The 13567-nt window shown below is 65.6% G+C and overlaps 1 protein-coding gene and 1 long non-coding RNA gene across 3 annotated transcripts; both read right to left on the bottom strand.

The window, feature by feature from the left end:
- Window positions 1–479: 479 nt before the first annotated feature.
- On the bottom strand, window positions 480–4047 carry LOC140634813 (uncharacterized). Its single transcript, XR_012032193.1, has 3 exons — window positions 2665–4047; window positions 2464–2574; window positions 480–1750 (listed from the first exon to the last, which is right to left on the bottom strand). It is a non-coding gene; the product is annotated as an uncharacterized lncRNA (long non-coding RNA).
- Window positions 4048–7329: 3282 nt separating this feature from the next.
- Window positions 7330–13244, bottom strand: ELF3 (E74 like ETS transcription factor 3). 2 transcript variants are annotated; one of them, XM_072831422.1, is made up of 9 exons: window positions 13094–13244; window positions 11077–11247; window positions 10511–10732; window positions 10349–10435; window positions 10139–10258; window positions 9914–10003; window positions 9660–9776; window positions 8766–8961; window positions 7330–8138 (listed from the first exon to the last, which is right to left on the bottom strand). In XM_072831422.1, exons 2-9 carry the CDS (start codon window positions 11237–11239, stop codon window positions 8024–8026), a joined length of 1110 nt encoding a protein of 369 aa, XP_072687523.1. In that variant the 5' UTR covers window positions 11240–11247; window positions 13094–13244; the 3' UTR covers window positions 7330–8023. The 2 variants fall into 2 exon arrangements, with proteins under 2 accessions (XP_072687523.1, XP_072687522.1); XM_072831421.1 differs by lacking the exon at window positions 13094–13244 and adding an exon at window positions 11605–11992.
- Between the last annotated feature and the right edge of the window lie 323 nt (window positions 13245–13567).

Genomic DNA, 13567 nt, shown 5'->3' with positions numbered 1-13567 from the left:
AGCTGAAGCTCGACTGGGCCCCTGAGCAGCTCGACTCTGCCCCTAGACAGACAGATGGACGCACACTGGTGACCCAGTGGAGGAGCCACACTCATTTCCAGTCGTGCCACCATTTATCTCAATCTCCACTGCTCTACACAGATGTTCACCATTTCATAAAAAATTAGGAGCCAGGAGCACCTGGATAGCTCAGTCAGTCGAAATGCGTGACTTCTGCTTGAGTCGTGATCTCAGGGTCATGGGATCGGCCCCGAGTCGGACTCTGTGCTCAGCATGGAGTCTGCTTGTCCCTTTGCTACCCCCCCTCCCCCACTCCGGCTTGTTTTCTCTCTCTCTTTCTCTCTCCTGCTCCCTTTCAAATAAATTAAATAAATAAATAAATAAATAAATAAATAAATAAATAAATAAATAAATAAATAAATAATCTTTTTAAGAAATAAATTAAAAAATAGACATTACGAGACATACAAAAATATCAAAGAAAAAAATCCGACTGCCAAGGAACAGTGTAACCCGTGGAGCTGGATTCACAGGTGACCCAAATGTCAAGGCTCTAGTGGAAAAGGTAGACGACATGCAGGAACCGACAGGGAATTTCATCGGGGAAGATCGTGAGCGTCAAAGAGGAACAGGCAGGAAATTAAAAAGTGGACGGGGAGCTGGAGAATGGCCTCAGCGGGCTCATCAGGAGGCAGGACCGCCGAGGAAAGAATCAATAAAAGAACAACCCCGTAACGTGCTGTGAATCTTTCCACGGGGTCTTCGTCTCTCAGAGCCACAGGTTTCTCACCAAATTGGATGGAATCGTTCTTGCTTCTGAGTGATTTAAGGGAAGAAACACTGGAGACATTTTTTTTCTTTTAAGATTCTATTGATTTATTTGCGGGGGGGCAGAGGGAGCGGCAGGCTCCCGTCTCCAGCGGGCCCCGGGTCATGACCTGAGCCCAGGGCAGCCCCCCCATCCCCCCCGGCCCCCCAGCATCACTCTCCTGGCGGCCTCGTGTCTGAATGAGCCTCCGTCCCGTGCTGGTCCTCCGAGGACCGGCCCTTAGGCGGCTCTTGTCCACCTGCAGTTGTAACAGCGGCGTAACGGCGGCCCGTGCAGATTCTCGCGGACCTATCCAGTTATTTCCTTTTTTTTTCTTTATTTTCTCAATCCTCAGGCATGAAGCTGCTGCGGACAGTGGTGCGCATGGGTTTTTTAAGGCTTTTAGACCGTTTGTCAAAGTGCCCTTGGGAAGCGTCTCCGAAGTCACACCTAGACCAAGGGCCTGTGGCAAGCTTGAGTTACCAACCTCTATGCCCTCAACAGCTCTGGACGTCGGGGCCTTCTTACTCCCGGCCGTACGCGTCTCCCAGAGCGGACAGTAACAGGAGAGCAAACGCTTCTGCCTGCGTTCCCCGCAGAGGTTCCGGTTTTCCGACCCCCGCTCTGGGCCTGCCTGGAGCATTTCTTCTTCGCTAGAAATCAGTCAAGGGACCAAGCTGGTGCCCTAAGGACTCTAAATCCCGGCATGCCTTGCAGGCACCCGGGGTAGGTGAGGGATGCACCAGGGGAGCCTGGGACTTGCCCTGCAGTGCTGCAGCCTGGGTCACCGAGGCTGGCGCAGGTGTGGAGGTGGGCAGGTGAGACTGAGTCATGCGGGACACTGGGCATGGTTTCCTGGATCGGCTCCAGAGTTGACACAAAGGTTCCAGTAACGGGCAGCTGAGCTGAGCTAATTGCTGCTGCTGTTGCCCTGGCCCGGGCCTGCATGTGGCAGGGGAGGAGGAGGGGAGGGAAGGAGGAGGAGGAGGGGAGGAGGGGGGAGGGGAGTGAGCGTGAGGACCCGACACTCCCCACGAGGGCCCCACGGGAACAGAAGCTCACTCTGCATCCTTCCCACAGGATCCAGAAGCCCCCAAGAGCATCTCTCACTGACCCCACCCACCACCCCAGGCGGGTTTGTGGGTGAGCTGACACTCCCCAGAGGGCGCACCTAGTGGTGGCACTGCAGGCGCCGGTAAGCAGGTGAGACTCAGCATCGCCGGGCGCCTGGCAGCGTCAGTGGTGGGGCCGAGGGAGGCCCGGGAAGCCAGGGTTCACATCCTGATTTCTTCTCCTCACTGGCTCTGAAAACTCGAGCCGTTTCTTTCTCTCTCTAAAGCCTCAGTTTCTCATCTGGGGAACGATCCTACCTTGCGGGCCTGCTGGGGGGCTTACATGGCTTTGGAGTTTCTTGGGCTCCAGCCCAGGCTCCCTACGCCCCCTGGGCCACCTCTTCCCAGCCGCGTCCCCTGCACCCAGCATAGAGCCAGGTACACGGCGGGCCCCCACTGTGCAGTCGCAGGGAGGATTAATGAACGTGGTGCCTTGAAGCACCGGCGGCCCATTGCGTGGCACCTGCTAGGCGCCCAATAAGGGCCCGGCCGTCAACGCTAACCCCAGGTGCTGCACCTTCCTCCCCTGAGCCTCGGCCTCACCTGGAGCTTGGGGCTCTCACGTGGATCTGTGCTCTGCTCTACACATCATGGAAGGTGCTTACGCTGCGGGCACCAACTCAGGGCCCTGTTCTTCCTGAGACAAGAGGGGAGCTAAGGGAAGACATCGACATGAGGAGCTGTTGCGTGGATGGAGGAGGGTCGCCAGGCCGCTGCTCCCTCAGCAGGGAGAGAGCTACCTACCTGCGTGGGCCGCGGGCGCGCAGAAGGCCAGGCCTGGGGGCATCTGTTACACGCCGTGCGGGCTGCAGGTGCACCTGCATGTGAGAAAGTGGGACACTGCCTAGTAAGCCTCGGCCCTTGTCCCCACCCAGGCCCTCATAGCACCAGGAGCTGGCTGGCTTTCTACACTTGTGTTTTTTTTTAAGATTTTATTTATTTATTTTTTTGGGGGTTGGGCGAGGGAGAGGGAGACAGAGTCTCAAGCAGAGTCCCTGCTGAGCATGGAGCCCGACCCGGGGCTCGTCTGGCGACCCTGAGATCGCGAGCTGAGCCGCAGTCAGGAGTCCGGCGCTTAACCGACGAGCCACCCCAGGTTTCCATACTCGTGAGCGGGAGCCCCCCACGGCCGCCATGCACTCGCCCGCCGACGCCTGGACAGCGTCACTGTGCCGGGTACATGGGGGCACACGGGGGTACACGGGAGTACACGGGGTACGGACGAGCTCCGAGGCTGGGAGCAGGAGCAGGCGCTGGGCGTGCGTGTGCCCCGCAGGGCCTGAAGGCGGCCTCTCCGGGTGGCTCAGGCTGGTCGGTGGGCACACGGCGGACTTGGAACATCGAGGGGGACGGCAGGAGCCGCTCCTGGAGATCGCGGTCCGCGGGGAGCGCTGGCCCGGCCCGCCGGCCTCCTCCTCCTCCTCCTCCTCCTCCTCCTTGTTCTTCTTTTAAGATTTTATTTATTTATTCATGAGACCGAGAGAGAAAGAGAGAGAGAGAGAGAGAGAGAGAGACGCGGGCAGAGGGAGAAGCAGGCCCCTGCAGGGAGCCCGATGCGGGACTCGATCCCAGGACCCCGGGATCACACCCTGAGCCGAGGCAGACGCTCCACCACTGAGCCCCCCCGGGGCATCCCAAATCCTCTGATTTCTTAACAGAAGCCGGAAATCCAGGTTATGAACATCGTCCTGGTTATAGAAAGTCGACAACTGCTCCGTGTCGGCACGATAGCTGCAGATGTGTGCGGCAGGGGCACGGGGCGGCCCAGGGGAGCGCGGGGGCCACGGGGCGCAGGAGCCGGCCTGGGACCCGGGCGGCCACTCAGGGGCCTCACTGGCTTTCGTGCTCTGCTCTGCTGTGGCCATTTGGGGATTTTTATGGACTTTTAACAGGCGCCCCGGTTTGCATTTTGCACAGCGCCCTGCAGCTTACGCAACTGGTCCTGACTGGAGGGAGGGTCTAGACCCGCCTGGTGGGAGATGGCCGAAGGGGGGCCGGAAAGGCTTCCAAAAGGGGGTCGGAGGGCTCAGTTGCTTGAGCTTCTGATCCTTATTCAAGTCTTGATCTCAGGGTTGTGAGATCGAGCCCCAGGACCTGCCGGGTGCTGAGTGTGAAGCCTGCCTAAAATCTCCGCCCACCCCTTTCCCTCTCCCCACCTTCCCCCTCGCACCCCCACTCCCCCTCTTTCCCCTCCCCCTCCTCCTCTCTGAATAAAACCAAACCAAAACAGTGGGGTCTGTTGTACCTGAGGAAAGAGATGGGCCTTGTCAACACAGGGCTGGGGCAGGGCGCACCTGGGGTTTAACGCCCTGGGGAGGGAGGTCGAGGCTGTGAGTGTGTGTGATGTGTGTGGACATATGAGTGTGTGGTTGACACATGACCGTGGGTGTGGGTGTGGGTGTGATGTGCATGGGTGCAGGTGTGCGGGGTGTGGGCCATGAGCATCCGCCTGTGGCGGCGCGGGCACGTGCATATGAGCAGGTGTGTGTGGGGTACGAGTGGAGCATGTGCGTGTCAGTGATGCGACGTGTGTGCACAGGCCCCGGACGCCGGCAGGGAGAGGTGCCCACAGACGCCTGGAGGAGGACGGCGCACTGAGCACACATGCAGCCGCTTGACCGCAGCCCCAGGAGGGCAGGGAAGGGCACCGCTGCTCTGACCCGGGGGAGGCGAGGCTGTGGGGAGAATCCAGGGGCTCACCGGGGAGGCGACTCGCCCAAACACGGGAGGGGGCCGCCCTCCCACCCACCCCACGGGAGCAGATAAGAGGTGACCTGCAGCCGGGCAGGCCGCACACACCCAGGCAGGCTGCACACAGTCGGGCACGCCGCACACACCCGGGGAGGCCTCATACACCCAGGAAGGCCTCACACACCTGGGCAGGCCGCACACACCTGGGCAGGCTGCACATACTTGGGCAGGCCTCACATACCTGGGCAGGCCTCACACACCTGGGCAGGCCTCACACACCTGGGCAGGCTGCACATACCCGGGCAGGCCTCACACACCTGGGCAGGCCTCACGCACCTGGGCAGGCTGCACATACCTGGGTTAGGCTGCACACACCTGGGCAGGCCTCACACACCTGGGGAGGCTGCACATACCCGGGCAGGCCTCACACACTTGGGCAGGCCGCACACACCCGGGCAGGCCACACACACCTGGGCAGGCCGCACACACCTGGGCAGGCCTCATACACCCAGGAAGGCCTCACGCACCTGGGCAGGCCGCACACACCTGGGCAGGCTGCACACAGTTGGGCAGGCCTCATACACCCAGGAAGGCCTCACACACCTGGGCAGGCCGCACACACCCGGGCAGGCCTCACACACTTGGGCAGGCCACACACACCCGGGCAGGCCGCACACACCTGAGCTGGCTGCACACAGTTGGGCAGGCCTCATACACCTGGGAAGGCCTCACGCACCTGGGCAGGCCGCACACACCCGGGAAGGCCTCACACACCTGGGCAGGCCGCACACACCCGGGAAGGCCTCACACACCTGGGCAGGCCGCACACAGTTGGGCAGGCCCCACACAACCGAGGAGGCCACACCCAAGGAGACACCCCCTGCACTGCCGCAGGGCCCATCTCTGCTGGGGGTGGGTCCCCTGGTGGCTGGGGTGGGGTGGGGAGGAGTGGGGGTGGGAGTAAGGGTGGCTGACACCCGCCAGAGGGGACAGCAAGGAGGGGGAAGGAGAAAGGGCAGCCTCGGGGTCGGGCCTGAGCCCTCTGCGGCCTGAGGGGGAAGCGGGTGGAGAGCCACTGGGGGAAGGCCCTCGGCTCTGCTGCTCTCCCCAGGGGCCCCCCAGGCTGCAGCAGGGGGACCTATGCCTGGGGTCCGGCCCTCACTCCACTGGCCAGGGGGTGACCTTGGCCTGGCCGCGAGCCTCCGCAGGGACACGGGGACACCCAGTCTCCTCAACGGGCTGTGGTGCGGCTCAAATGAGATAATGGGGTAAGGAAAGCACCTCATAAACCAAAAAGGGCGGGACAAAGGTCAGAGTGGAACACTGGGCCCCATGCCACCTCCCAGCCCTTGGGTGGAGGATGAGGGGCTCGGCCCGGGCCCAGCCCCCTCCCCGGGGGGACCCTCGGGTGAGCACCCATGGCCAGCGGCTCCGCGTCAGCACGGGGGACACGGAGCATGGGGGCAGCATGCTCCAGGCTCCTGAGGTGCAGTCCGCACCTGGCAAGGCGCCGTCGGGCAGCAGGGGTCCCCTCGCTGTCGGTCCCGAGGACCCCAAGACAACAGGGGCGGAGAACCCAGCGCGGCACATGGAGCATCTTCATTCCCAGGAAGTGAGGTCATTCTTGGGCCGAGATGCCACCGAAGGCTCCAGACCAGGTGGCCTGACCCGCGGGGAGCCCAGGGTCTCTCCGGCACCTGCACCCTCTCCCTCACCCACTAACCTGCTTGTGCCGCAGAAGCAACCCCGGCTCCAAAGGCGTTTCTTCTCCCAAAGAAGATCGGGGTCCTTCCACGCCAGCTGCCACACTGGCCCCGTTACCTACTCGACCGGGGCTCCGCAGAGCGAGGCCAGCTGTGCCGCCTGGGCCGCGCCCTCCCTCACCCCCACCCTGCGGCCAGTGCTCCGGCGTCCCCCAGGCCACCGAGCGTCTCCAGCTCGCAGACTGCCTCGTCACTGGGCCCGCGGCGCGTGGAGCCTCCCACGTGGGGCACTTCCCACTGGACGGCCCACCTCCAGTTGGGGAAGCGCCTGTCCTGCACCCCCTGCGGTGTCACCGTGGAGACAGAGCAACCCGGGTGGGGATGCCCTGGGATGAGGCTAGGGGAGCCCTAACCCTGGGGCGCCGCAGGGGGAAGCGGCCGTGGCCCCAGGGAACCGCCCCGGCTGGCTCCCCGGCCCTATGGACCTCACTTTGTGCATCTGTAATCGGGCGGCGGCCGTGTCCTGGCTCCGCGGGGCACGGCCCGGTGGGCTGCAGGGCACCAGGCTGGCGAGCGGCCGTTCCCCTCCCCGTCCTTCCTCGGCCTCGGCGGGCGCGTCTCCGTCTGCTTCCTCGGTGTGCGGCCCGCAGGGCTGGGGGCCCAGGCATCTGCGCCACGGGGCTCGACACCCAATTCTGGGCTTCCGGAGCGTCGGCCAGGAAGCAGGCCCCAGGGCTGGTGGCCGAGGCGACCGGGCGAAGGCGTGAGGGCAGCAGGGCCTGCGCAGGGCTCCCTTGCACGGAGCCTGGGAAGCTGGCGCCGTGTCACCTGTCTCCTTCGCTGGCCTCCCGGCCCCGGGGCAGCTTGTCTGCGAACCGGGCCTCCCACCCTAGGACACCTGTCCCTACCCCTGCACCTCTAGCCCAAGACCTCCTGCCCTGGCCCCTCCTCCAACCCCATGCCCTCGTCCAATCCAGAGGCCTGAATTTCAGCGCGCGGTGAGCTAAGACAGAGGTTAGAAAAGCCCAGAAGACACTTTATTGGAGGTCTCTGCCTCCATCCACAGGAGGAGGAGCCAGGAGCCCCATCCTGAGGGTCCCAGCATCTCCCCGCCCCTCGCTGGCCCGGCCCAGGGCCCAGAGGAGTCAGTCTGACCACTAACACGTGGTGGGAGAGGAGCGGGGACGGGAACGTCTTAGAAAAAATAGATCTCTATGTACATCTGACGTATTTATAGCACATAAATTAGGGAGTGCTCTGACCCCTGCCTGCGGAGTCCAAGCACTGGGGTGGGAGCCAGTCCAGAGAGCAGGTGCCGGAGGCCCCTCTGTCCCCGTCTCGCAGGCCCCTGGGGCTCCCCCTGGCCCCGTGGCTCAGTCCAGGCGTCTGTAGGAGGAACGTCGTGTCTGCGGCTGCTGTCTGGGTCGGGTCTGAGGACACGTCAGGTCAAAGGAGCGGCCCCGGCAGCTACGGTCAGCAGACGAGCCGCCTCCAACCCCAGGGCTCGTAACTCCAAGAGGAGGGCAGACAGGAGAGGCCACAGCCCCGGATCCCAGGATGACGGCTGAACGAGGTGCCGGACGTCGGCATCTCTCCACAGCGCGGCCGAAGCCCGCCCAGGTGGGGCCCGGCGGTGGGGCGCGGCGGTGCTCCCGGGAGGGCCCGCGGGCTCAAGTCCGTGCGTTTGGTCCTGGGTCCACTGCAGGCCCTCAGTTCCGACTCCCGGCAGCCTCTTCCTCCTTCCAGCCGCTGGAGTTTTTGCCGAACTTGTAGACCAGCCGCCGGCCATCCACCCGCTCCAGGATCCCCCGTTTGTAGTAGTACCTGCGTGCGGAGAACAGCGCTCAGAGGCGCCCGGGTAGGGAGCCGCCGGGCCGCTCAGGCCCTCCGCCGGCCGCGTCCTCTGTGCGTGACCCGCCCCACCGCTGCCAGCCTGAGCCTGATCCACCTCCGGGAGCTCCCCCGTCTTCCCCCCTGCAGGGAGGGGCTGCCTCTGCCCCCCTCGTGCACTCCGAGCCTCGAGGACCCGCCTCTACCCTGGCTCCTCTGTACCTTGTGGCTCTCTCCTGGGGCTCATCATGAAACCACATGGTCTTAGGGCTGGAAGGGACCTTAGTCGTAATTCAGGGGGAAACTGAGGTCCAGACAAGCAATTTCCTTGATTCAAGGTGGGGAGCCTGGGCTTGGTGTAGGCTGCGTGGCTCATGCTCTTTCTACCAGCAAGAGCTTTTCTCAGGACGAGCCTCGCAGGTAATGCAAAGAGGTGCTGCCAGGGGAGGTTTCCTGTGCTTGCTGTGCAGCCTCCTGTCTGCTCCGGGCCACCCGGGGGCAGGCCCTACTGTTGCCCTCGCTCTCCAGGACGCAGGCCTGGGGGGGCAGGGACGACTGGGGGAGCAGTGCCCGCGCGGCCCCCCGGCTTCGCCGCGTCACCAGGGCCGGGCACCCGCTCACCTCATGGCTCGGCTCAGCTTCTCGTACGTCATGCTACTGTTTTTCTTCTTCTGGCCCCACAGCTGGGCCACGGCCTCTGATCGCAGGAACTTGAAAACACCCTCTTGCCGGTTCTCCCACTTCATGAGGCCTTCGTTGAGCTCTGGGTGGATGAGGATGTCCCGGATGAACTCCCACAGGTGGGTGCCTCTGGGGGCTGCAAGGCCAGATGCGTCAGCCGGCGGCCCAGGTGGTCCCTCGCCCCCAGGCCCATCCCAGCGCCCTGCCCATGGGCGGCCGCGTCGCCACCTCCCCTCCCCATTGCACGCAGCACAGATGTTTTACTCGCTGCCTGGCTGGGACCCGATGGGGACTGAGGCACGCTACTGCCTGAAGGAGCCCGCGGTTGGGGGGTGCCACGGTTAAAAAGCAAATGCCCCGACGATCGGTGAGAGCTTGGAGAGTATGGGGCGAGAGCTGGCCCCCGCCTGGGGGACAAGAGGGCAGCTTCCTGGAAAAAATAGCCAGGGAGCCGGGCCTAGCGTGGTGGGGAGGGAGACTCGGGGAGAAGGAGCTCGGGGCCTTCACCCCGCAGCTCCCAGCGGCCGGCTGGCTCCCACCAGGCCCCGAGGCCAGGCCTAGAGGCCGTCCCAGCAGGTGGGACGGAGCAAGTGTGCAGAGAACTGGAGTGGGGGGTGGGCTGGGAATCTGAGCTCTCGTGCCTCAGTTTCCCCTCCCCTCCAGCACCCTCAGTCTAGGCTCTGTGATCAGCCGGTGACCCGCACACACAGCTTTGCCCTGTGCGGGCTGTGACGGCGGGAGGGAGGGGCAGTGTGACCACGGGACAGCACGGCACCCGTGGCGCCATAGGGAACCTGCCGCCCAGGCCCCCACGCAAAGGGGCCAGGAGCTCACCGTGCTTGCTCTTCTTGCCCTCCAGACACTCCCGAGACTCCTTGCTCAGCTTGCGGGGCCGGCCCCGTTTCCGCTTCCCGTGCTTAGGGTCTCCCTTCTTGTAGTCAGGAAAGCCGTCTGCGAGGGGGGCCGGGGTCAGGCAGGGTCAGGCGGGGAGGCCTGGGGGGCCGGGGCAGCTGCGAGCAGGGGGGCAGCCCTGCAGGCATCAGGCATGAGGGGACAGACCCGCCCCATGGGACACTCCCTGCACTCACCCCTAGAGAAGAGCTTGCTGTCAGTGGGATCCAGGTCCACGTCACTTCCACCGGAGTCTGAGGAGTGGGGGCTCTGGGAGGTGGCAGTCCCTAGGGAGGCGGGGCCGGGGTGAGCTCCTGGGGTCTCAGGCCCACCCCCACCCGCTCTGTCCCTCCCGGGAAGCGCAGGGCACCGGGGCTGCGGGTTGGGGGGAAAGGGAGGCTGTGGCCCAGGCCAGGACGCACCTGCGGTGGAGACGTCGGAGCTGCCCGGGGAGAGGGCGCCGGGGCCGTAGCTGCCGGGGAAGTAGGGGCCGGCCTGCCGGCTCTCCTCCAGCATCTCCTGGCTGAAGGGGCTGCCCTGGTCTGGGAAGAGGAGGCGAGGGCTCAGACGGGGCCTGGGGCCCGAGGACCCTGGAGCTGGGGCACACTGGGGGGGGGGGCGAGGGCTCTCACCAAAGGGGCCCAGGCTCTCCTGGAAGGCCATGCTGTCCTTCTCCAGCAGCTCGATGATCCAGCTGAGCTCGTCGGGGAAGCTGGCGGCTGGCGGGGAGGAGGGCGGGTCAGAGCCCGGCTGGCGCCCCCGTCCCACCCCCCGGGCCCCGCAGCCGCACTTACTGAGGTCCCACAGCTGGGAGTACAGCTGGTCCCCCAGGGGCCCAAAGACCAGGCGCAGCTCCTCGGGGGCGCAGTTGCACAGCGTGGCCCCGTCCATGTCGCACCGCGAGAAGTCAATGGCGCTGGCGTCGTACTTGTTCTTCTCCACTTGGTAGCTGATCCAGTCCAGAACCTGGGCCTTGGACCACAGCTGGGGCTGCTTCCCTGACCAGCTGGCCTTCTCTGCAAGGCACGGCGCGATGTCAGGTGGCCTGAGCCACCCGGACCTTCACAGTCCATTTCTGGCACCGGTTCGGGCTCTTGCAGGCACTGACTACCCACCCCGCCCCCTGCCCGCCCCCAGTTCCCAGGAGGGGCGGCGGGGGCGCCACTCCCCACAGCTTCGCCCAGCACCTCGTAGCGGCCGCTGCCCCTCTACCCCCACATCTCAGCCTCTTGCCAGCGCCCTTGCCCCTAACGCTGGAAGAGGAGGACCCTCTTCCCTGCCGGCCAGCCGTGGATCTAACAGGTTCTTAGCGGGTGACGCTCCCTCCCTTCCACGCCCCATCCCACCTGCTGAGACCCACCTGTGCCCTCCGGTGGCATCTGGGGGTTGCTCAGGGTCAGCACCAGGTCATCGGCTCCAAAGGCGGCGGCAGGGGGGGCAGAAGCCAGGGCGGGGTCCTCGGAGCTGTACATAGCACTGAAGTAGTTGCTAAAGACGTTGCTGATCTCGCAGGTTGCAGCCATGAGGCCACCTGGGGCAGAGGCGGAGGCCAGGTGAGGGCCAGGGTCCTGCCCTTTGCCCTCCGGCTCTTCTGTTCCGGCCCAGCCCGGGGCAGGACCAGCCCCAAGGGAGGTGACGGGCAGGGTGTCTCCGACGCCCCCTCTTCGTGCAGGGCTCCCAGGTCTCGGGGCTGCTGTGGGCGCCAGGCCTCCTGCTGCCCGCCCTCCCCCACCCGCCCTCGAGTAGCACGGGCAGCCGGGCCACCCTGTCCCTCCCAGAGGCAGTGCGGCCGAGGCCTCCAGGCAGCTCAGGCTTAGGCCCCGCGGGCGGCTCTAGACCCCCATCGGGTTTCCCAGGGCCGGGCCACCGAGGACGGTGGGCGTCCTACCTGGAGGCGGAGTGTGGGTGTGGCGGGCAGCGGCAGGGACAGCAGGGACAGCGGGCAGGTGGGGAATCCAGGAGGGAAGAGCCGCGCCGGCGCTGGCCAGGAGCTCGGCGGTGTCTGGCCCGCGCGCCCCCTCCCGCCCTAAATAGAGGCGCGGGGCTCCTCCCCAGCCCGGCCCTTATAGCGCCTGGCGGTAACCTGAGCCGGTGGCTCATTGGATGGAGGGGATTTCCTGGCCTTTAGACTGGGCTTCTGGCCCCAGGTGATTTGCATATTTTGTGCCACTTGGCCCGGATCCTGGCAGGCGGTGCTGGGAAATCAGGCCCGGCTGGTTTAATGATTGTCAGAGTCTGTCATCCCGCACCCTCTGGGGTTGGGCACAGGGCATGGGCCTGGGCGGGTGGCAGGAGTGCCGCTGGGGTGGCACAGGAGACCCCCCCGGGGGCCAGGCCGCGAGGGGCTGCGCGGACTGCTGGTCCCCAAACAGGCAGAGACCCGAGGACCGGGGCCGGCGGGGACAGCAGATGGTGGGGTTCAGGGAATTCACGCACAGCGCCCGGGTTCCCGAGGCTCCCCAGGCCGGGCCCTTTCCTGAGCTCACACTGGGCGGGGGCCCGGCCTGCCAGCCTCAGGGCCGCGTGTACCCGAGCCCCGGTGCCTGCGCCCTGGTGGCGTGTCGGAGCCCACGCGAGCATCAGCACTGCTGCAGCCGCCCGTGGGAGGGCCCGGACCCCGGGCCCGGGGCTGCGCCGAGCCGCGGGGCCGTGTTTAGCCCCCGTCGGGTCTCCCTTCCAGCCTCCGCGCCCTCGCCCTCCCCCGCCACCGCCGGGCACCTGTCTGCTACCCTCTAGTGGCCAGAAGCCTGGCTCCCTGGAGGAAAGGCGACTCTCTCCCACACCGGGTACAACACCGGGTAGTCCTGGCCGCTGGGGGGCCTCCGGGGCCCGGGGGCCCGTCTAAGCGTCTAAGCGCGCAGACCCCGCCGGAGACCCTGACACGGCAGCACAGACGGGGAGGAGGCGGCCCAGGCCTGCGTTCAGGCGGCCGCCCGGCTACGCGGTTCTGCTGGCCTCCCCACGGGTAAAAACACGGTTGTTCATGCTTAATAGCCCCTAAGGTCTCCTCCAGACTAGTTCTCAGCATCTGGGATCTGGGAGCTGGGTACCCCTCCCACACCCCCCGTTAGCGCCGGGGCGGCCAAGCTTAGGCTCGGTGGGCCAGGTAGCCGCTCACACAGGGTGGCTCCCCTCCGGAGCTGACCCCTCCCTTGTCCCTAGCCCCAGGTGACTAACAAAGGCCACCTCCTGGGACCCTCTCCTCTTTGTCCCTGCAACTGCTGGGCCCCCAGGACGGGGCTTGGGCTCCAGGGCCCCCTCCCCTTGGCCACAGGTGGCTGGAGAGCCCCGGGGGCTGGCGGTAGGATTTTCCCCAGCCCTTCAGGGGGCCTCCCCCAGGAGCCCGAGGCGGGCACACCCTCCACCCAGTCACTCACCCTGGAATGTGGGCGAACCGGCTTCTAGCCCCAGGACGGCTCACATGCTCCCCTGCCCTGGGGGATACCTGGCCAAGGCTCCCGAGGGTGGGATGAGAAGGATGTTTGCCTTCACGGGGCTTCACATTGGGGACGGGCCGAGATAAGGAAGCCCTATAGGCCGGCCCTTATCTCCCAGTGTTGATGCCCCCGCAGCCGGCAGCGCGGTGGTGTTATGGGTAAGTGGGAAGGACTCCAGCTCGAGGTCAGGGCCTGGGAGGTGTTGTGGGGAGGAGCTGCAGTAGGACGGGGGCACAGCCCCCCACGCTCTCCCCGGGAGGCCTGGTCCTGGGGGTATGGGGTGGCAAGAGCCCGGCCCCCGCCCTCTACGAGGGCAGCCGCGTCCCGCAGGACTAGGGGGGCCGAAGGCGGAGAGCAGGGCCGGCAGCGCAAGGCGGGGTCCCCGTGCTGGGCACCCACCACGCTAGTGGGGCC

Source organism: Canis lupus, chromosome 6, assembly GCF_048164855.1.
Source record: "Canis lupus baileyi chromosome 6, mCanLup2.hap1, whole genome shotgun sequence".
NCBI lineage: Eukaryota > Metazoa > Chordata > Mammalia > Carnivora > Canidae > Canis > Canis lupus.
This window is presented reverse-complemented; position numbering and strand designations above follow the sequence as displayed.